Here is a 23092-nt window from a genome sequence, read left to right on the forward strand (position 1 = left end):
CGCCTGCCAAGCCACTCCTTCCTGACTGCAGGCCTCACCCTCGCGTCCTGCCCTCCCTGGAGGGCCCCGCCCCGCAGCACCCCAGGGAGGCCTTCAGGTACCTGAAAGAGGGTCCGCGTGTGGTCGTCCAGGACTGTTTTTGGAGGGGTGATGACTGAGGAGAGAAGGCATCTATGTGTTAGGAAGCACTGCGGTCCCCATCCATGTCCCAAAAGAAGACAGGCCTGAAGATGCGGGTGACACCTCAAGTGGGGCAGAAGAGCCCCTCATGATCACGCCCCATGCCCACACTCCTGCTGCAGAAACCCCAGCTGGGGGCTCGGAGGGGCCGGGGCGGGGCAGGCCCAACTACAGGGGTCACCACCCATGCAGCCCAGCTCCCCTTGGCGTGGGCAGCCTAACCCTTTGCCACCTAAACACTCCAACGGAGGCCAGCCGCTTCCTGTCCACCTACCCTTCCCACAGTCCTCGGGCAGGAGTGGCCTGAGCCCCGGGGTGGGGACCAGGCTGGGTGGCAGCAGGGCTCCAGAGGGGAACGGGGCGCCGGGACAGAAGGCAGGAAGCCTGGCTCCCACCGCCCGGCTCAGGGAGAAGGGCCCTGCCAGGTCCCCACACAGACACCACGGGCTGCAGGAGGCAGCTGGGCGGGAGGCCACAGGTGCTGCTCCCGTGGAGAAGCTGCTGCGAGCCCCAGCTGGGACAGGCAGTGTGCCCACAGCACCAGGGGCTCGAGCACTGGAGGCAGGAGTGGGCTCAGGAGAAAAAACTTACACAGGTAAAACGACAGCTTGGGGTTCCCCAGGTGGCTCCTCACGAAGTCTCGCAAGTCCCCCACTGCAGAGGAGAAAGAGAACAGTAAGAGAAACAGAAAGAGCTGTACAGACAGCTCTTCCTCCACACCAGCCCCGGGCTGCCCCGGGCACTGGGCCACTGCTCCCACCCTCCTGGGCCTTTCCCCGAGGGGTGGGAATTCAGCCCTGTTCCTCCCACAGCACCCCAGGTGCTCGATGTGGCTGGGCCCCCATGCGGGCCACACTTGGGACCCCCGCCCTGCTGCAAGAGGGCACTCCCGCTGCCAGCCCGTACCCCCCAGTCCCACGCCCCGCCCCAGCCTCAGTGCTTCCCTGGGGGAGGTCCCTGCGACCTTGGGTTGCTGCCACCCAGCTGTCTGAGGTACAGGTCACAAGCCCCTGAATGTCACAGCACCACTGCCCTCCTCCCGGGGTATGGTGCCTTCCTCTGGGTGCCCCTCTGCCCCAGCCGTGCCCAGTAGGTGGGTGACGTGAGCACTCAGGACCACAGGCTCACCTGGAGCGAGTGCCCAGCCTGCCTGACACTCTGCAAACTGGGTCGCCTCTGCACCCCCAAGGGGACCCCAGCACCTGCACCTGCCCAGTGCCCAGGGATCCGCAGGCCAGGTGGCTGCCATCCTGTGGCCTGGAAGGAAGGAGCCAGGAGGGGCTCTGTGGGCCCCCGACCCCCATCCCCGGACACCCGGCAGCGCTGCCCACCTGTCTCGCTGGGGCGGAAGAAGCCCTGTAGGACGTAGCGGTCGGGGAACAGAACCCTCAGAGCCACCTAGGCCAGACAAGTGGAGGGGTCGGAGGGACAGCCGGAGCTGCACCAGGGACCAGGGCATGGCCTCCCCGCTCGGCCCATGCCAGGCCACGGACGCCAGGGCTGGGGCAGGCAGAAGCAGCAGCCACCCCCAATCAGGGCCTGGGCCTCGACTCCCCCGTGGCAGGCTGGGCACGGAGACAGCCGAGTACCGTGCATGCGCATGGTGGCCTGAGTTCTAAAACCACATTGACCTGTGTTCAAATTTGCTGTTTAAAGTTTCATTCGACCAGGGGCGGTGGCTCACACCTGTGACCCCGGAACTTTGGGAGGTCGAGGCGGGTGGATCACCTGAGGTTAGGAGTTCAAGAACAGCCTGGCCAACATAGTGAAATCCCACCTCTACTTAAAAAAATCCAAAAATTAGCCGAGCTAGTGGTAGTGGGCACCTGAAATCTCAGCTGCTCAGGAGGCTGAGGCAGGAGAACCGCTTGAACCAGGAGGCGGAGGCTGTGGTGAGGCGAGATCGCACCACCACACTCCAGCCTGGGCGACAGCAAAGCTCCATGTCAATAAAAAAAAAGGCCGGGCACTGTGGCTCACGCCTGTAATCCCAGCACTTTGGGAGGCCGAGGCAGGCGGATCACGAGGTCAGGAGATTGAGACCATCCTGGCTAACACGGTGAAACCCTGTCTCTACTAAAAAACACAAAAACAAAATTAGCTGGGCGTGAGTGGCGGGCGCCTGTAGTTCCAGCTACTCGGGAGGCTGAGGCGGGAGAACGGCGTGAACCCAGGAGGCGGAGCTTGCAGTAAGCTAAGATCGTGCCACTGACTCCAACCTGGGCGACAGAGAGAAACTCCGTCTCAACAACAACAAAAAAAGTTTCATTCTAAATCATGAGCAGGGGAGGATCGACTGGCCACTAGGGGCAGGCATGCCACCACGGGGGGCGGTCCTGCTCAGAGCTGTGCCTCCGCTGCCCCCACATCCCACCCACAGACCTCAGGGGGTCCCTGCTCAGAGCTGTGCCTCCGCTGCCCCCACGTCCCGTCCATAGACCTCAGGGGGGGCCCACTCAGAGCTGTGCCTCTGCTGCCCCCACGTCCCGTCTGCAGACCTTTGGGTAGCGCTCCAGCTTCTCCTTTATCTGCGCCTCCCTGAAGGCCTTGGTCACCAAGGGTGCTTCTTCCAGGCGCTTCCTGTGGTGAGGAGGGGAAGGGAACAGGGCTTCTGGTCGGAATGGGGGCCACGGCAACAGGCCCTGGGCTGCTCACCTGCACCCGCCAGGGTGGAAGTGGACTGCTCTCCCCGCACAAGGTAGGAAGATCTGAACGCCCCTCCCTGGGCCCCAACCCTCTGAGGTGCTCTTAAGGGCAGCCTGTCAGGGACCTGGGCCAGGAGCCAGTGCTGGCACCTGGGGACGGCGGGCAGCACAGGCACCTGATGGGGCAAACCCTGACTCGAAGAAGCTGGGAGGCACCGAGGGAGCACCCACCGCTCACTCTTGAGCTGGGCCAAGCGCCTTCTCACGTCATCCACCGTCAGCTCAAAGAACTCGTCAGGCAGCTCCGCTGGCCAGGCCTGCAGCCGCTCCTCCAGGTCAGGGTGGCACACCACAGGCTCCCGGTCCACGGGCTCCCGGTCCACGGGCTCCCGGTCCACAGGCTCCCGGTCCACAGGCTCCAGGTCCACGGGCTAGAGGCAGAGGGCGCGGCTGACGGTGGGTGTCACGGGGGGCCCTCCACACCCCGGGCTGTCGGTGCCCCCAGCCGAGGTGGGCACACAGACGTGGGAGCTGGGCCCACTCTCTCCCTGGCCCCGGCCAGCACAGTGCCAGGGCCAGGTCCTGGGGGCAGGGCTGGGCACAGCAGTTGGGGGCCCCCACCCCATTCAGGGCCTGACCAGGGCTGGAGACCCCCCTTCTCCCAGTCAGTGCACCAGACCTGACGCTGAGCCCCTGCTCCCCACCCATCAGGGTGCACGGCCCCTGGAGTCTGGCTCAGGCCACGTCAGGGTCTGTGTGGGGGACAGGGGTGGCGACAGCCGCCAAATTAGAGCGTCGGCAAAAACCCCAGCCCAGCTGCCCCCGCTGTCCCCACTGCCCTTTTGGCCACAGCTCCATGGCCAGGCTGACTCCATGCACGCCTGCCCCCAGGGAACAAGTCAGCCCTTCCCTCTGCCCACCCTGGGATGAGGGAGGGACAGTGTCACCCCTAATTGGCATCAACAGCAATGAAATTGACAAAGCTGGGCCATGCAGCTCCCGGAGCCCTGGGCAGTGATTTCGGTGCATTCAGCCCAGTGTTGGAGTGAGTGGGACACCACACTCGGCCCCATCCCCCCTCACACAGAACAGCCGAGAGCCGTCGGGAGTGCGGGTGGCCTGGAGCTGGCTCTGGGCTCCCACCCCTACCTCCAACTCTCAACACCTGGGGATGGCTTGGCAGGCCCTGGGAACAACCCTCCTGGTCTGGTCCTGTCTCCCCTGCAGTCTCCCACGCAGCCACGGGCCACTGCCTCCTGCCCTGCACAGCATTCCAGCGCTCCCACCATGCCCACACTGGGTGACAGCCAGGGTGCGCCTGCCAGAGGTACACCTGTCCCAGGTGTCTCCAGGGCTGCCCTCCAGACAGACACATAAGACCTTGACTGCCGTGGGTGACAGGGCCCTGCAGCCATCCAGCACGTGGCTCTGTCATGACTTGTCACGGGAGTCTGGCAGAAGCCCCACTGGCTTTGGCAGCGTCGTGGCAGGGCAGCCAGCAAGGGCTGACCATGGCCCAGCAGTGGGGCCACAGGTGGCTGACCAAGGTCCCTGGGGGTTGCCCTTCCAAAGCCACAACCATCCTACAGCCACCGAGAGCAGCCTGCGCCAGAGCTTTTTATAACGAGATGCCAGGCGCCAGGCGGCCCCCCACAGCCCCAGTGCCTGCATTCCAGAGGGCCGCCAGCACGCCTGGGTTCCCAGGGGAGAGGAGGGCAGGACGCGGTGCACCCTGGGCCAGGAGCCACCATGTCCATGAGCGGCCAGGCCAGCCTGTGGCAGGTTGGCATCCGCTGCAGCCTGGTCCAGAGCCTCCCTGAAAGAGCCCCCTGGAAGCCACGCTGTCTCCCCGAGCGGGCAGAGCACCCCGATGGGCACGCACTGAGCCTGACCACCAGACAGGGCCCTGTCCCCAGGACACGACGTGCTCAGACAGCCACATCCAGGGCACAGCCTCGAGTCACCAGGGGAAACGTGGGCTGCTGGCACGTCTGCATGCTGGACAGCGCCAAGGATCCCCAGGCCCACAGCCCACACCAGGGTGCCTCCAGGATGAGGGCCATAGGGGATGGGGCCATCAGCGTCACGCTGCTAAGGGACTGTTGAGTTTCACTTGGAAAACAAAACTGATGAAATCTCTAATTCCTGTGGATCCTCCCTAGTTTCCTACTCATCATCCCAAGGGCCCGGCTCAGGAAGCTTCCGTCTGTCAGACGGACCCAGGGCCCCACACGGGGCTGGGGCAGCAGGGGAGAGAGGCCTCTCCGGAAACCTCCCATGCCCGCCCTTCACCTGGGCAGAGCAGCCCCGAGCAGAAGCAGCCTCGCTGCAGCCTGGGGCGAGGCTGCATGAACGGCCACCACAGAGGCCCAGGCCACCTAACTCTCCCCCGGGAACAGACAGTGTCTGCAGCAGGGCTGCTGGGAAATGTCACTTGGCCGCCAAATGACAGAGGGAGATGCCAGGGACCCTGTGTGTGGAGAAACCTCAAACAGCCATCAGCTTAGCCCCGAGCCTTCCCCCGGAGAGAGGCTTTCCATCCCACAGAGAAGAGGGACCAGGAAGCGGGAGCCGCACCGGCAGGGCCTGGGGTCTCAGGGCTGCCCCAGCCATACCCGGCCCTGCTGACTGGCGAGCTCTGCCCAGCAGCCTGGCCCGCATTTGCGGCATCAGCGCTGCTGCCGCGCCAGGTGGATTCACTGAGATGTCTTTGGACGGAGAACAGAGATTGGTGGATGAAACATCGTGAGGGAAAAAAGCAACAGCGATGGCCCTGCACGGGAGTCAAGCCCTGGCTCCTGCAGGGGCTGCCGTCGGCCGGAGCCCAGCCTCCTCGCTGGTGCCCGGAGAAAAGAAAGGGGCTGCCTCTGCAGGCCAAAAATGACGTCAACCTGGGGTGAGGCGTCCTGGAGCCTCCAACACAGGGAGGAAGAGCAGGAGGCGAGGAGAGAGACAAGCACCCTCCTTTCTCTTTCCCCTCAATTTCTTATTTTGAAATATTTCATTCCACAGAAAGACTGCCAGACACAAAGTGAACACCCCTCACACAGATATGATCGTCCGGCTGCATTCTCTTTCCTTCCGCTCTGGGGCAAACACGCACGCACACACGTGCACACACAGACATGCACATACACACACCTGCATGCACCCAAGCACACGTGCACATGCAAGGACATGCACACACACGCAGACATGTGTGCAGACACACCCACAGACGTGCACACGCAAGGACACGCACACACACACACCCAAGCACACACATGCACACAAAAGAAAACCACAGACTGTCCCCCAGGAACACAGCAGCATCTGCTGAGAAGAGGACCCTGGTCCCAGCTGCCAGCATCACACCAATGCCCACCACATGGGGGAGGTGGCACTCACACACCCATGCTGGAACTGTCCCTGCTGTCCCCAAGTACCCGGGCAGTTTTACCACACGCACCATCATGCTGGGGCCGGAGCTGTGCCTCAGCCTCTTCCCACGTCCCAGCAGGGGCTGTGTCAGCAGGACACCTGCACGCACCACAGTCTGACCAATTCCCTGTGCTGAGTGAGGTTCAGGGTGAAGGTTTCAGGGAGGAGATAACTGGATGTCATACCACTGTCACTACAAACGTCCCCACCTGGAACGTTCCCAAGGGGAGGGCGGGCCAGCGGGGAATGAGGCCCCAACCTCAGCAGAGTGCGGGGGCCCCAACCTGGGCTCAGCCTTGGTGGGGTCCCCCAGGTGTGTGACCAGCAGGTGACCCTGGGGGCCTCACCAAGCCTCAGGAAGCCGATGGGGTCGGTCTCAGCCAATAGGGTGGCCGAGAGCCGGGACAGAGCCTTCCAGAAGCCTGCGTGGGCTTCCTGTCTCAGATTAGGCCTCTCACAAGACCTGCCGACCCACAGGGCACACAGGTGCAGCAGCAGGAGGAACTGAAACACAGGGCAGCAAGAGCCAGGGGACCACTGCCCTGCAGGCCTCCAAGCCCAAACCCCAAGGTCCAGCTGATGCCCACTTCACGCGGCCTCATGTTTCCGCCATCCCGGCGCCCCCACCCCACCTCTGAGTGGAGGCCGTGTTCTGCTCTGCCCAGGCCAGGCCTGCCCCTGAAGAACCAGCAATATTTCCGGAGCACTCGGCACCCTCAGGCCTCCCGCTGCTCCCCAAAGCCCTTGCCAGCTCGGACGCTGCCTGTTCTGGCAGAGGCGAGAGCCCCGCGGCTGCTGGGGCATCCAAATGGCCGCTGACCTTCACCCAGCTGCGGACGGCCTCCCCTGAGCCGATGCAAAGAGGCCCAGACCCCCGGCCCCCGGCGGCAGGTCACAGGTCCGTGGGAGCAGCTGGGTTCTTCCAGACAGGTTCAGGAGACGGAGCCTGGAACCTTCTCTGCGCCGCTGACACGCATGGACGCCAGTGCCTCCACCAGGAGCTTGGCATGCTGAGCCCGGCCTGGTTTCCGCCTCAGCACCCGGGCCCAGCTCCCGAAGGCCCCACACCCCCTTCTTCCCGGCCCTGCCCCTCTTGCTAGGCAGAGTCAGAGAGGTCTCAGAGGATGGGGACGACGCCAGAGACACGGCAGGGTCCAGCGCCAGCGCCAGCGCTCTCACAGGGGCTGTGTGTGCTGAGCTCCTCGGAAGCTCAAAATACGCCACAAGGTTGGGGCGACTATGGCCACATGACACACAAAGAGGCACGGAGAGTGCAGGGTCCAGCCGGCACCATGAGGGGAAGGGGTGCTGGCCTCTCAGGCTCCGAGGGTGGCCGGGCAGCTGTGAAAGACCCAACTCCTCCTGCAGGTGAAGCCCCCGCAAGCTTCTGCCCCTTTGGCCCCTTCCTGTCTCCTGCAAACCCAGGCCCCCCGCGGACCCCCAGATCACAGCCTCCAGGAGGGCTACACGGACTGGGCTGCAACAATGCTAACCATTTATCCAGATGCCCTGAAACTGGAAGGGGGCCGGAGAAAGGCCAGAAAGGACGGGCAGGACTGAGGACAGGGACGCAGTCGGGGATGCTGGGGGCAGCCCTCTGGGCGCACAGCCCGATGACAGACGGTGCTGGGGCAGCCCCGGGCCGGTGAGCTGGGAACCCAAGGGGAGGGAGGCTGGGGGCTGTGGGGCAAGGGCGCCAGGGGCATGCACACGGGCCGGGACACTGCCCAGAGGTCTCCTTTTCTTGACAGTAATTTTCCAGGATGTGATGACACACAGAGGAAAAATGCAAACCCATTCAGAGGTGGCCCCAACCTCAGAGTTTCCAGCGTCTCTGAGGGTTTGTGTTTTCCCTCCCGGCCTCCCTCCCTCTCCTGTCTCGGCCTGGCCTGCCCCACCAGGGCCCCGGTGAGAGGGGAGTGTGCAGTTTCCCCGGAGGCTCTGAGCTTAAATGAATCACTACGCCAGACACGGGCCAAACCTCCCGAGTTACTCAGTGCCCCGGCCACCCTCCGAGGCAGGCGGCGGAGCACGTGGACGCCATCAAAGGCCTGGGACGCGCACAGCAGGAGAGGCTGTGCCAGGGCGAGAGGCAGGCCTGGGCATGGACGCAGGCTCCGTGGAGACACCACTGCGACCGACGTGGACAGGCACTCACACAGGACGCAGGTGGGACTGCCTCTGAAGACACCACAAACTCCATGCCCAAATTTTACAGCCAAAGCATGGGGAACACCCTCAGCACACATCCCGCCTGCACCAAGCAGAGGCCTCGGGCCTCAAATCCCACCCAGAGGAGACAGCGCCTCACCCAGGCTGAGCACAACATCCACACCGATGCCCACGGTCTGAGCCTGCCAGCGAGCAGCCACACGGCTGGGGAGAGGCCAACAAGGAAGGCCCAAAGCAGGGATGTTTCAGTTTTGAGACAACGTCTTGCCCAGGCTGGAGTGCAGCGGTGCAATCTCAGCTCACCGCAGCCTCGATCTCTCAAGTCAGGCAATCCTCCCGTCTCAGCCTCCCAAGTAGCTGGGGCTACAGGCACACACCACCACGCCCTGATAATTTTTAAATTTTCTTTGTAGAGATGGGGTCTCATTACGTTGTCCAGGCTGGTCTCAAATCCCTAGGCTCAAGTGATCCTCCCAGCTCAGCCTCCCAAAGTGCTGGGATTACAGGTGGGAGCCACTTTACCTGGCCAAGAAAAGTTCTATTAGGCCTCATGTTAGGGTGCGCTGGCTCAAACCTGTAATCCCAGCACTTTGGGAGGCCAAGGCGGGGAGATCACTTAAGGTCAGGAGTTCAAGAGCAGCCTGGTCAACATGATGAAAACTCCATCTCTACTAAAAATACAAAAATTAGCCAGGTGTGGTGGTGGGCACCTGTAATCCCAGCTATTCAGGAGGCTGAGACACAAGAATCTCTTGAATCCGGGAGGTGGAGGTTGTAGTGAGCAGAGATCACACCACCACACTCCAGCCTGGGCAACAGACAGACCCTGGCTCAAAAAAAAAAAAGTTCTTTTAAAAAGATGAAAACAGGCCGGGCACGGTGGCTCACACTTGTAATCCTAGCAATTTGGGAGGCCGAAGCAGGCGGATCACCTGAGGTCAGGAGTTTGAGATCAGCCTGACAAACATGGTAAAACCCCAACTCTACTAAAAATTCAAAAATTAGCCAGGCACAGTGGTACACGCCTCTTATCCCAGTTACTCAGGAGGCTGAGGTAGCAGAATCACTTGAACCCAGAAGTGGAGATTGCAGTGAGCTGAGATCGTGCCATTGCACTCCAGCCTGGGCGACAGAGTGTGACTCTGTCTCAAAAAGTAAAAATAAAAAGAAGGCCGGGCGCTATGGCTCACGCCTGTAATCCCAGCACTTTGGGACGCCGAGGTGAGCGGATGACAAGGTCAGGAGATCGAGACTATCCTGGTTAACATGATGAAACCCCGTCCCTACTAAAAATACAAAAAAATTAGCCGGGCGCGGTGGCGGGCGCCTGTAATCCCAGTTACTCGGGAGGCTGAGGCAGGAGAATGGCGTGAACCCAGGAGGCGGAGCTTGCAGTGAGCTGAGATTGTGCCACTGCACTCCAGCCTGGGCGACAGAGCGAGACTCCGTCTCAAAAAAAAAAAAAAAAAAAAGGCTGGGCACGGAGGCTCACGCCTGTAATCTCAGCACTTTGGGAGGCCGATGCAGGTGGGTCACCAGAGGTCAGGAGATCGAGACGAGCCTGACCAACATGGCAAAACCCCTTCCCTACAAAAAACACAAAAATTACAGGGGGCGGGCACCTGTAATCAATCCCAGCTACTTGGGAGGCTGAGGCAGGAGAATTACTTGAATTGGGAGGCAAAGGTGGCAGTGAGCTGAGATCGTGCCATTGTACTCCAGCCTGGGTGACAGCATGAGACTCTGTCTCAAGAAAATAAAAAATAAAATAAAATAAATATGAAAAGATGAAAATATAAAGCATGAAGTGCTCATGAGAAAAAAATCATGTTTTCATTTTAAAAAGAAAAATATTTTAAAAGATGAAAATAGAGGCCAGGTACAGTGGCTCACATCTGCAGTCCCAGCTACTCGGGATGAGTAGCAGTAGCAGTCCCAGCTACTCAGGAGGCTGAGATGGGAGGTCAAGACTGCTGTGAGCCGTAATTGCGCCCCTGCACTCCTGCCTGGGCAACAGAGCGAGACCCTGTCTCAAAAAAAAAAAAAAGAAAAGAAAAATAGGAACAGGATTCCTGGAGCCTGGGCTGACCATGAGCCTGTCCGGAGCTGGGCACGTTACGGTGTGGCAGGCGTGTGTCACCGTGGATAAAGTGTACCAACACCCACGGAGAGGCAGGAGAAGCGGTTTGCCGAGGGGGCTCATCCGCAGGGTGGAGTCTGGAGGCTGCTCCTGGAGGAGCCAGGGAAGGGCTGACAGGACCCCTGACCTGAGTTCCTGGAACAATCCCAACCAGGGGATCCAGCAGGGAGGGGAGTCCAGGCCAGGAGGGGCCAGTGGGGTCTGCACCCTGCAGCCGCCAACTCACCCAGCACGGAGCCCCCACACTCCCGGTTCTCCCCACAGCCCCAGTGGCGAGCACCCACCCCCACTCCCCGGGTTCCTCACTGAAACACAAGCGCCTGTCAGTCACCAGGCTTCTAAACAGCCGGCACTCAGCCAGCCACCTGCAACATCGCTGACCCATCTGCCAACCACACTTCACGGCCATTCCAATCAAGGCCACAGGCTGCGCCTCTAGGGGCAGCCTGGGCCCTGCCTCAGAGCCCACGGTTGTCCTCAGACACCCAGGAGGCATAGTAGGGACCCGGGCCACCCTGGCCACTGACTGGGCTGGCCGCAGGGACAGCACGGGCAGGAGCCCCTGGCCCCTCTGAGGATGCCTACTGCCCAGGGACAACAGCACCTGCCCTGCCAGGCACACGGGTGTCCCAGGCAGGGTGTGTTCACCACACCCAGTGCACGACCCGCTCCAGACCCAGCCTCCTCCCCGCTGGTTTACCCCCAAAACCCTGGGACAGGCTCCTCCCCGCCCCACGAGTCCCACACCAGCCGTTGGCCACGGAGGGCCGGGGGTGAGCAGGGGTGCTGAGGAAACCTCAGGCCCCGGCTCCAGGAGCAAGGTTCACCCCCGAGGCAGGCAGGAGGGGCAGGCAGGGCAGCAGCCGCCAGTCCATGCGGGCAGACCCAGCCTTTGATCAGGAGCGGCCCCTGTGCCAGCTGCCGGGAGGCCGAGTCGTGGGGGGTGTCTGCAGGGACTGGCGTCCCAGCCCAGCACAGGGCTGCAGGGCGGCCTCCCGGCCCATGGAGTCACTTCAAAGACAGGGCCAGGGGGCGCCGGGCAGCCCCAGCCTCTCCCAGCGCCCAGTTCTGATCGCCAGTAAAACTACCTTCTAATAATTAATGCCTGACATCAAAGGCAGGAACCGCCCGGGTCTGTGAACCACCCCGGGCCTCGGCCGAGGACCTGCCTGTATTTTCTCCTGTCTCTTTCTTCTGACTCTTTATTTAAATCCAAAAACCACACACAGGCAAAACATTCATGGGAAACTTGGAAACGCTTTTTGCTTACTAAAGTGTACCTTTGAAGTTCCCCAAAAAAGTTCTGTTTTGTTCCCTTCTCCCCTCCCCCCCAGCACTGAAAGGACCCAGCAGCGGCATGTGGCCGCGGGCCCTCTGCGTGTGCGGCTGGCAGCAACGGAGGCGCGGGGCAGGCAGGACGCCCTCTGTCAATCAGCTGCCTCAGTCCCAGATCAAAGGCCCTCAGCACGCTGCGCAGGCCAGGCACACGCTCCCTCCCTGGACCTCGCCTGCCAGCCGGGACCCCACCCCAACAGCACCTCCCGATGGGCGAGCACAGGCGGGCACTGCTCTGGGCTGCAAGCCCCGTGCTCCACACCCCACGCTCCGCAGACAAGACCCGCCTTGGGCACGGAGGGAAGAAGGGGCTGAGGCCTACACCTCTAGAATGGGGGAACGTGACAGCCAGTGTCCCTCACACCGAGGGGTCCCCACAAGACCAGGCCTAGAGGGGGTCACCCCTGCTCACCCAGAGCACACGCGTCTGTCTCCAGCCTAACTCTGGGTCGAGGGGCACAAGCGCTTCATGGGGACTCAGGTGTCACAGTGCAGAGTTCGGCCGAGTTCCCAGAGGGAGGACGGAGTGCCAACACCATCATAGTCCCAGAATGGACCCAACGCCCTCACTCCCCACTCCCTTGTCCACTCAACAGGGACAGTCCCAGGACAGCCAGGGGGACAGAAAGCAGAGGGACTGGACCCTGACGCCGGGCTGGATGGAAGCCCCTACATCCGACATGGTGCGGACGCCCAGCCTCTGCCCTCCCAGGTGTGTGGCCAGGAGGCAAGTGGGAGGCGAGAGGCTGCTTCACTCAGAAGCGGCCAGAGGAGGATGAAGCAAACTCCTGACCTCACCTGAGGTCCGGGACACGGAGCCCGAGCGCCCAGGGCACAGCCGAGGCCAGGGCTATGTGCACAGAGCCCTCCCTGAGGTCCGGGACACGGAGCCCGAGCGCCCAGGGCACAGCCGAGGCCAGGGCTATGTGCACAGAGCCCTCCTGGCCACTTCTTTTCTTTTCTTTTTTGAGACGGAGTTTCACTCTGTCACCCAGGCTGGAATGCAGTGATGCGATCTCAGCTCACTGCAACCTCTGCCTCCCGGGTTCAAGTGATTCTCCTGCCTCAGACTACCAAGTAGCTGGGATTACAGGTGCCTGCCACCACGCCCAGCTAATTTTTGTATTTTTAGTAGAGACAGGGTTTTGCCATGTTGTCCAGGCTGGTCTCAAACTCCTGACCTCAGGTGATCTGCCCACCTCGGTCTCCCAAAGTGCTGTGAGCCACTGCGCCCGGCCCAGACACAAATAGTTTAAATGTCCACAGGAGATGGAGGCATGGGGGCCTTCCAGGCCCACTAGGTCAGCAGGAGCACAGGAAGCTGTGACCCAGCCTCTGTGCTGTGGCTGGCAGCTGGCAGCCTGGCCCTCGGGGGACACAAGGGCTGCGAAACAGCCTACTCCCATCCCTCACTGAGAGCCGCGTGACAGTCCCCCAGTCTGCCTCTTTTGGCACAAAATCCATAAATGCCACAAACACCCTAGTTCTGCAGGTGAGGAAGCTAAGGAAGTCAGGTTCCAGCAGCCCAGGTGCAGGGCTCTGATGCGGGGTCAGGACAGGGACAAAGGAAAAGTCAGCCGCAGGGCCAGGGACCCCACAGACACGAGGTCCTCACGGTGTGGGGGAGGCATGAGACAGAGGGTCGGGCCACAAGCCCACACAGGCATGCTCGGGGGTCAGCACCTGGCCGCCTGCCTGCACACACTCCCCGCCGAGGGCCCAGTGCCCCAGTGGTGGGTGGAGTCTGCAGTGAGCAGCGGCCATAACCTTCGGAGAATTTCCAGAACCCAGAAAAGAGGGGCCACTGCCCAGTTCCCTTGTGAGCCAGGTGAAATCTGATATCCAAACTGGATGAAGAGAGAGCAAGGAAAAAAGTCTGTCTCACTTACGAACACACAGGCACAAGCCAATAAAACAAAGCATACGGTCATCTCTATCGATGCTGAAAACAGTGGAACGGTTCAACACCCACTTAAGATTGTTTTAAATATCAGCAAGTTAGGAATAGTGACTTTCTCAGCTTGATAAAGGCTTTTTATAGCACACATCCTCCTTGGCAGAGAAACTACTAGTAATTCCTGTTACAATCAAGACAAGGAAGGATGTCCACTAAGATCGCCACTATCCAAAAGCACCAGAGGCCCAGTCGCTGCAACACAGGAAGAGAAAGGATGACAGGAAAAGGGAAAGAGGTCTGCAGAGACCCCAACAGAACCCAAGACCCCACTAGAACTAACAAGGAGTCAGTCAGTCAACAATGTAACAGGAAGCATGATACTATCCATAATACTATAAAAAGTAACTTTCAGGCCGGTGAGGTGGCTCACAATTGTAATCCCAGCATTTTAGGTGGCTGAGATAAGAGGATTGCTTGAGCCCAGGAATTTGAGACCAGCCTGGGCAACAGAGGGAGACCTTGTCTCTATGAAAAATGAAAATAAATTAGGCTGGGCGCGGTGGCTCATGCCCATAATCCCAGCGCTTTGGGAGGCCGAGGCGGGTGGATCACCTGAGGTCAGGAGTTTGAGACTAGCCTGGCCAACATGGTGAAACCCCATCTCTTTTAAAAATACAAAAATTAGCCGGCGTGATGGTGGGTGCCTGTAATCCTAGCTACCTGGGAGGCTGAGGCAGGAGAATCACTGGAACCCAGGAGGCGGAGATTGCAGTGACCTGAGATCACACCACTGCACTGCAGCCTGGGCGACAGAGCAAGACTCCTCATCTCATACATAAATAAATAAATATATATATATTAGCCAGGTGTGTTGGCTCACACCTGTGGTCCCAGCTGCTCAGGAGGCTGAGGTGGGGGGATCACTTGAACCCAGGAGACGAAGGTTGCAGTGAACTGAGATCCCACCCACTCCAGCCTGGGTGACAGAGCAAGATTCTGTCTCAAAAAAATAATAATAAAAATAAATAAATAAATTAGCCCGGCATGGTGGTGTACATCTGTGGTCCCAGCTACTTAGGAGGCTGAGGGGAGAGGATGGCTTGAGACCAGGAGGTCAAGGCTACAGTGAACCAAGAGCACACCACTGTATTCCAGCCTGGGCCACAGAGCAAGACTCCCGTCTCAAAAAATTAAAAAAAATTTGTGCCACTGAATGGCACGCTCTCGAACCAGCCCCCTTGTAGGCGTTTTGGAAAAAGAATACCCATGTGTGTGGCCGTGTCTGTCACTGGTGGCTCCTCCTCCCTCCGGGTTCCAGCACTCCCACGCCTGTCCTCCCGCAAACTGTTCTCGGACCTTGCATCCAGCTCTGTAAGTGCGGGGCGGCCACTCTCCCAGCCTGCGTGGGGCCTTGAGGGCATCAGGGTTGGCTCTGGGCCCTTCCCAGGACACTCCGAGGTTTGGGGATCACCTGGTGGCTTTGTGGACGTGTTGGGGGAGCGCAGGTGGGGTCCCTAACCTTCCCCACACACGAAGGGAGCAGAAGACTTGCTTAGCATCCATGTTGCCAGCCTGAGTGCTAACCGGCAGCAACGCGTGGCCACAGGGACAGGCCCTACCCTGTCCTGAGCAGGAGCAGGCAATCGGGCTGGGCTTTGGGAGGAAGACCCAGCACCTCCGGGAACAAGCCCAAGGAGGAGAGGAGCCTGGGATGTTCCAAGAGCCCAAGGGACTTCCTGGGGAATCCGCAGTGATGCCTTCACTCCCACGGGGTGGACGGGTTTCGCGGTATTTCTGAAGGGGCCGTGGCCCAGTGGAGTCCCAGGAAGGCGGAACCCACACGAGTCTCCCGGCGAGGACGCCCACCAAGCTGTACCTCCAAGGAAGCCCACGGGGACACTGGGAAGGCAACTGGATGGCTCGGGGCTCCAGGGGGAAAATTCCACATCAGCTTCCAGGCAGCAGTTGATGGATGGGTGACCCACGCCACGTGCTCCTCCTCTGAGCTCTGACGTGGCTGCAGTGGGCCAGGGAGGGGCCCTGCAAGCCCAGCTTGACCCAAAGCACCAGAGACAACCCTGGAGGCTGACGGCCAGCGGGCAGCACAGGGAAGGGGGAGGCGGACATTGGTGACGGGCAGAACCCTCAGGCACACAAGGCTCCGCACAATCAGCGTGATCCAAATGTGGGGCCAGCCAGGCGCGGTGGCTCATGCCTGTGATCACAGCACTGTGGGGGCCGAGGTGGGCAGATCACCTGAGGTCAAGAGTTTGAGACCAGACTGGCCGACATGGTGAAATCCCATCCCTACTAAAAATACAAAAATTAGCCATGCATGGTGACAGGTGCCTGTAATCCCAGCTACTCGGGAGGCTGAGGCAAGAGAACCACTTGAACCCAGGAGGTGGAGGTTGCAGTGAGCCGAGATCGCACCACTGCACTCCAGCCTGGGTGACAAGAGCGAGACTCTGTTTCGAAAAAACGAAAAAAAGGCAAGGCGCAGTGGCTCATACCTGTAATCCCAACATTTTGGGAGGCTGAGGTGGGTGGATCACCTAAGGTCAGGAGTTTGAGACCAGCCTGGTCAACATGGTGAAACCACGTCTCTAGTAAAAATACAAAAATTAGCCGAGCATGGTGGCACACGCCTGTAGTCCCAGCTACTCGGGAGGCTGAGGAAGGAGAATCGCTTGGACCCGGGAGGTGGAGGTTGCAGTGAGCTGAAAGTGCACCATTACACTCCAGCCTGGGCGACAAGAGCGAAACTCCATCTCAAAAAAAAAAAGTGGGTGCCTCAGTAAAGGGGGTTTAAAACCAGAAAAAAGGGCTGGAGGCGGTGGCTCACGCCTGTAATCTCAGCACTTTGGGAGGCCAAGGTGGGCGGATCGTGAGGTCAAGAGATTGAGACCATCCTGGCCAACATGGTGAAATCCTGTCTGTACCAAAAATACAAAAAAATTAGCTGGGCATGGTGGTGTGCACCTGTAGTCCCAGCTACTCAGGAGGCTGAGGCAGGAGAATCACTTGAACTTGGGAGGTAGAAGTTGGGTTGCTGTGAGCCGAGATCGCGCCACTGCATTCCCACCTGGTGATAGAGTTAGACTCTGTCTCAAAAAAAAATAAAATCACCTCCCTGAGAAGCTAAGAACAAGCCCAGACCCTGCGCAGGTAGGAGGAGGAGCTTGATTCCAAACCAGGTTGAAGAGTGGCTGATGCGTCCACCAATGCCACCACAACTCACCCTTTCCCTGGCCATAACCCAGAAGTTACCACCCCTTTTTTGGAGATTTCTGAATACCCCACCCCTGAACGTGCACGTAGTTAAGAGTGGATGTAAATGTGACCGTGGCCATGCCCTGAGCTGCTGCCCTCCATGTACCACCCCAGGGCAGCCCCGCTCTGTGCCATATCACGGAGCCAACACGGAGCTGACATGGTTCCCGCCTCGTCATGGAGCCAACACGGCCTCATCCCGGAGCGGACACGGCCTCATCCCGGAGCCCACACAGCCTCATCCCGGAGAGACACGGCCTCATCCAAGAGCGGACATGGCCTCAACCTGGAGCAGACATCCCTCATCCCAGAGCCCACACAGCCTCATCCAGGAGCGGACACGGCCTCGTCCCGGAGCAGACACAGCCTCATGCAGGACCAGACAGAGCCACCGTCTCAGTAAAGCTACTTTCTCTACCACCTGCCTACCCTTGAATCCCTTCCTGGGCAAAGCCAGAACCCTCCTGGCCAGAGCCCCACTTTCGGGTTCCTCTGCCCTGCATCACTGCCACGCCACCAGGCTGACCAGCTAAAGCCACGCAGGGCTACCATGTCAGGAGAAAGGACCAAGGCCCAGGGCCCCTTTTACCGGCTCCGGCTCCCGCTCCTGCTCCTGCTCCTGCTGGGGATCCTGGCCCGACTTGGACTTCTTTGGCTTGGAGGGGCCTCCAGGGCTGGAGAGGGATTTCGGCAACGTGACTGAAGATGATGTCAGAGGCCTTGTGGGCCCAGGAGGGCCCCCCAGTCTCTGTCCCCCGCATGAGAAAGGAACAAAGGGGGCAGGTGCGGGCGCCCTCGTGCTCTGCTTCTCCTGAGTGTCCTCGCAGCAGGGCCCTGAGGTGTCCGCGTCCTCCCAACGGCTCAGGTCGCCGCGGCTGAGCTCCCCAGACTCCAAGGGAAGTGAAGTGCTGGCGGGCGCCTGGCCAGCCGACACCGACGACACCGACGAGCCCAGGCTTCCTGGGGTCTTGTCCACAGGGTCGCAGCACTTCATGACAAACCTGAGTGGGGCCAGAGAACAAGGGAAGCACCTTGTGACGGCCCTGCCTGCCGCCTGCCCCGGCTCACCCTCTCCCGCCCCCGGCTCACCCTCTCCCGCCCCGGCTCACCCTCTCCTGCCCCCGGCTCATCCTCTCCCATCCCATGCACCCTCCCAAGATCCACCTCCCCTCTGGGGGACACAGAGATGAGGCCACCGCAGCCTGGTCCCTACGCTCACAGGCAGGCAGAGGCCGCCAGGTGCCCTCCATGACGAGGGCCCAGGTACACCTTCTCCCCACTTGCCACGTGCCCTTTCTCTTTTCCTTTGAGACCACTTTTTTTTTTTTTGAAACAGAGTCTCGCTCTGTCGCCCAGGCTGCAGTGCAGTGGCCAGGTCTCAGCTCACTGCAGGCTCCGCCTCCCAGGTTCACGCCATTCTCCTGCCTCGGCCTCCCGAGTAGCTGGGACTACAGGCGCCCACCACCTCTCCCGGCTAATTTTTTGTATTTTTTAGTAGAGACAGGGTTTCACCGTGTTAGCCAGGATGGTCTCGATCTCCTGACCTCGTGATCTGCCCGTCTCGGCCTCCCAAAGTGCTGGGATTACAGGTGTGAGCCACCGCGCCCGGCCGAGACCACTTTTTGTAGCTAAATAGACTCCTCGGCCCCAGCGGCACCGCCCTTACCTGATGGTGGCGCTGCCCCGGTCAGTGCCCAGCGACTGCAGCGGTCGTGCCCCGCAAGGGCGGCTTCACCCATCACCTGTGGAGAAGCAGCCAGGACAGGTGGGCTCGCAACTGGGAACCCCAGAGCCCAGGGAAACCCTCCGGGCTCTGGCTCCAGGCACCATATCACCTCTGGGCACCGGCATCACCAGGACCACAGGCCACATGCCCTCTCCGGCCTCCGTCCTACCCACTCCCACATCTGGCCCCTGCCGGTCCACACCCTCCGCAAGGCCCAGCTTGAGTCTGGTCTGCAGCCGGGGCAGGACCTGCTGCCCATGCCTGAGCGAGTCTCCCCCAGCCTGGTCTCCACAGCTGGGACCCAAGCTCACTGAGGCCTGGACTGGCAGAGGGGCTGCAAGGAAGAGGCCCTGGAGCCAGGACCCCCTGCCCGGAGCGGGAGAGGCAGGAACGTGCTGTCACCCATGGGGGCGGGGAGGAGGCCTGGGCAAGACATGCACATCTGAGACTGAGCCAGCCGGGCCTCTGGGCCAGGGTCACCCCAGCTCCATGATGCTTGCCAGCCCTCTGCAGGCCCAGTCCCTGCTGGGAGCCCTCCCCCATCTGGTGGGTGGAGGTCAGGCCAGCAGCACCCACTCTTCAAAAGCCTCTGAGCTGAGTGGGCCCCAAAATCACAACATACGGCTTCACAGGCTCAGGTGTCTGGCCAGGGCGAGACCCACCCCACGGCTGCCTCCCCCATGGGTCACAGCGGCCCGGCTGCCTCGGGACACTGCCCCGTCCTCCTCCGACTCTCCTGCTCTCAGGGCATTCCTGGGGCTCGGCTCGGGGTGGGCAGGGCTCGGGCCTGGCTGGCCACATCCCACACGCTAGCTCTGACCTGTGAGGAAGGGGTGGAGAAGCTGCCTCCAGCAAGGGCAGAGTCAAGGGCCCAGCACAAAAGCCAAAGGGTGTAAGGGTCCCCAGGGACCCCAGCCTCAGGCCAGTGCTGGGCCTGGGTCCTGAGCCCCGTGGCTCTCCCCTCGAGGGAGGACATAGACCTGAGCCTCCCCCTCACAGCCCTGGCCAGGGAGCTTCCAACTAGGGATAAATGGGGGGAGTGTCCCGTCCACACCAGGGGCCCCCGGGGCTCCTCCGGGACAGTGCCCCCCCACCGCAGCAAAGGGCACTCAGCCAGGGTGGAAACAAAAGGCCCCTGTGAGGCCAGGGACGAGCGCTAGGAGGGTCCCGCCACGGCGGGCTTTGCTTGCGCCACGCCACACTCGGTTTTGAAAATGATCAAAACACCGAGCTAAGCAAATATTTATTAAATGAAACCACTTTTGTAACTCTTGGGCTTTGAGAGAAGCTGAAAAAACAAACAGGGCGCCGAGGGAGGTTTCGGGGCAGCCCGGGCTCCGAGGGCCGGCCACTCCCTCTTTTTCCATGAAACACGTCGTGCTTTCAAGAGCCCGAGTCTCCCGCCACTGCCCCGAGACGGCTGCGGGAGAGCAGGTTTTCCAGTTGGGAAGTGGGCTGAGAGTGAGGACTGGGTGGGCAAGAGTGGGCCGCCTACCTCGTCCCTCGTGTACACGCAGACTGGGGTGGCCCCGCTGGGGTGTTGCAGGCACTCCCTGGGAGGAGAGGGAAGAAACCGTCAGGTACCCCAGGGCACCTCAGCCAGTGCCACGGAGGCCCCGGGGCAGGAGACTCAGAAGGCAAAGGTGTGGGGCCCTCACCCACCCCCTACCCAGGACAGCGTCCCAGGCCCAGGCCACAGCCCTCAGCCCAGGCCCCCACTGTGCCCCACAACCACCGGGAGGAGACACCTGACAGCTGGAGGCACTCCCAAGGAGCATGGCCTACGGTGCGTAGCCTGGGGGTTCCCCCCACCTCCAGTCTTGGGGCCGCTGGCAGGACATGAAGCCGCCGATACGGCCCAGGGACCACAAGGGAGGGACAAGCAGCACTGGCTCTGGAATGCGGCTCATGGCCACCTGCACTCAGAAGCCTGAGCGTGAGGGTCCCAAGGTCTGGGCTTTCATCTAAAGCCGCCCACTAAGAGGAGGTGCCCCTGTCTCCACTGCCTGCCGTCCTCCCTCAGTGCCAACACCTGATGTCACCAAAGCATGGGGGAGGGGTGCTGCCTCCGCTCACGCCCGCTTGCCCGTGGCCAGGGAGGCCGTACTTGTAAGTCCATGTCAGACTCTGCCACCAGTTGTCTTTCTGAGCCTTGCCCCCCAGGAGACACAGCTGGACCCGTGCATAAGTGGGCGTGCATATGCAGCATGCCTCCCACACAGGCCTGATGTGCACAGCAGCCTGGGAGACAGGCACATGCCGCCACGTACAGCTCCAGAGCATGTGAACTGCTGGCGGCACCTGCTGCATAACAGGGGCGCGCCTGTGTTTCCAACTCCCCACCATGAATTCCTCCCCACTGAGAAAAACAAAAGCCCGTCTCAGGCCTTCCTTGGAGACGCTCCTGATCAGTCCCTCTCCAGGGAGGGGAATCTGAGAGGAGGGGTCAGGTGGCCAGGGCCTAGGCAAAGGGGAGGCCAGGGTTGGCCTCAGGTCATGCAGGTGCCCTGCCGGACCCTATGGCCAGTGTGGCTTGCAGGGGCTCAGGTGGGACAGGAAGACACCTGTCTTCAGGTCAGGTGGTGACCAGAATACAGGGCATAAAGATAACGTGAGAGCTGGGCTGGAAACTGCTTATAGCAACACCCTGGGATGGAAGGGTCAGAGGACAGGGTGCCCGCAGTGTCCAGGTCGAGACACCCATACACGTACGTGCACAGAGTGGGCTCCGGGGACAGGAGCGCTCAGCCTCCGCCTGAACCCACCTGCGTGCTTACAGGCCCGCAGGGGCCCATCATGGGCCCACCGTGCACTTGCCGTGCTCCCGACCCTGGGATCTGCTGACCTACTCGAAAGGGCAGGACTCAGCCGGGCGCAGTGGCTCCCGCCTGCAATTGGAGGGCTGAGAAGGGCAGATCACGAGGTCAGGAGATTAGGACCATCCTGGCTAACACGGTGAAACCCCGTCTCTACTAAAAATACAAAAAATTAGCCGGGCGAGGTGGCGGGCGCCTGTAGTCCCAGCTACTCGGGAGGCTGAGGCAGGAGAATGGCGTGAACCCGGGAGGCGGAGCTTGCAGTGAGCTGAGATCCGGCCACTGCACTCCAGCCTGGGCCACAGAGCGAGACTCCGTCTCAAAAAAAAAAAAAGGTCAGGACTCACCTCCGTGAAAGGGGAACAGACCAAGCAGAAAAGCCCGAGGTGCCACACCCAGGACAGGCCCAGCCCCGCCACCTGGGGACTCGGCCACGTGTGTGGGTTTGACGTGTTTTCTTTTGTTTCGTGGCCTCTATTTTTCATGTCCTCACTCCTAGGGGAGGGGCCTCTCTTCCCCACCCCGGCCCCAACTCTGACAGCCTGGTCTGGCTGCAGAGGCCCCACAGGGCCATGAACTTAGCCCCATGCTCTCCCTGGACCCACTTCCTACAGTGGAGCCCCTTCCCCGATGGCCTCTGGCCTGTGGAGCGCGTGCGCACCACGCACATGGCGGGTGTCCTCTGCACACAGGCTGGGACACACTCGCTGAGCTCCCATCCCACAGAGCAGCCAACAAAGGGCCTTGGATTTGCCTTTCCTCCAAATGGCTGGAGACTCGGCCCAGAGGCCCCGAGACCCGGGGCTCAGGAAAACACAAGGCCCCAAAACGCGCGGTAGCAGAGCCTGGACAGAGGCGGAGGGAGGCCTCAGGGAAGCACAGCCCCCAGGGCCAGGAAGGGGAACTGGGAGGGCCGAGGGTCCCGGCTCCCCAGCATGATAGGGATGGCCAGGGGCAGGAGATAGCCACGAGGCCACTTATCTATGGCTGGGGAGCCCTGGGCCGGAGTGTGGTGGCCAGAGTCCCAACTCACAGTCCTTCCCCAGCACCGACCGCCAGCTTGGGGACCTCAAATCACAAACAGGGACAGAGCACAGCAGCGTGACATCAAACGCCAGCCGGGCTTTGATGTGCGGCTCCTCCAGAGGGATCAGATTCCCTCGTGCGGGATCTGAGGGAGCGGCTTGTGCACACGTTGTGTGGCGGCCAGCCGAGGGGAGGGGCGGCCGACAATCGGTTCCAGACCTTCTGCGCCGGCCCAGCGCGCAGGACGACATGGCCCGGGGGAAATTCCAGCGCCTGAGGAGACACAGCCCCTTGTGCATGGCAAAGCCACTCCCCGCCTGCCCCCCACACAGACCTCTGCAAGGCCCAATGTCTGCAGGGGCAAGACCCAGGGCCTCCCGGGGACCCCAGGCCAGGCCAGGCCACCAGACACCGTGCTCCGAAGCCAGAAACGCAAGACAGGGTGCTGTTGGGCGCGTCCGC

General features: G+C 61.1%; 1 protein-coding gene across 1 annotated transcript in view; it reads right to left on the minus strand.

Moving 5' to 3' along the window:
- ASPSCR1 (ASPSCR1 tether for SLC2A4, UBX domain containing) overlaps window positions 1-23092 on the minus strand; it is a 42431-nt gene that overhangs the window by 4897 nt on the left and 14442 nt on the right. The window contains exons 5-12 of the mRNA XM_017879213.1: window positions 20284-20341; window positions 18729-18804; window positions 17652-18063; window positions 3057-3256; window positions 2679-2760; window positions 1512-1578; window positions 772-834; window positions 102-154 (exon numbers count right to left, since the gene is read on the minus strand). Of these exons, the coding sequence (XP_017734702.1) occupies window positions 102-154; window positions 772-834; window positions 1512-1578; window positions 2679-2760; window positions 3057-3256; window positions 17652-18056 (870 nt within the window). The 5' untranslated portion in view covers window positions 18057-18063; window positions 18729-18804; window positions 20284-20341. The remainder of the gene's footprint in view (window positions 1-101; window positions 155-771; window positions 835-1511; window positions 1579-2678; window positions 2761-3056; window positions 3257-17651; window positions 18064-18728; window positions 18805-20283; window positions 20342-23092) is intronic.

The sequence above is a fragment of the Rhinopithecus bieti genome, unplaced genomic scaffold, assembly GCF_001698545.2.
Source record: "Rhinopithecus bieti isolate Rb0 unplaced genomic scaffold, ASM169854v2 scaffold_9899, whole genome shotgun sequence".
NCBI classification, from domain to species: domain Eukaryota; kingdom Metazoa; phylum Chordata; class Mammalia; order Primates; family Cercopithecidae; genus Rhinopithecus; species Rhinopithecus bieti.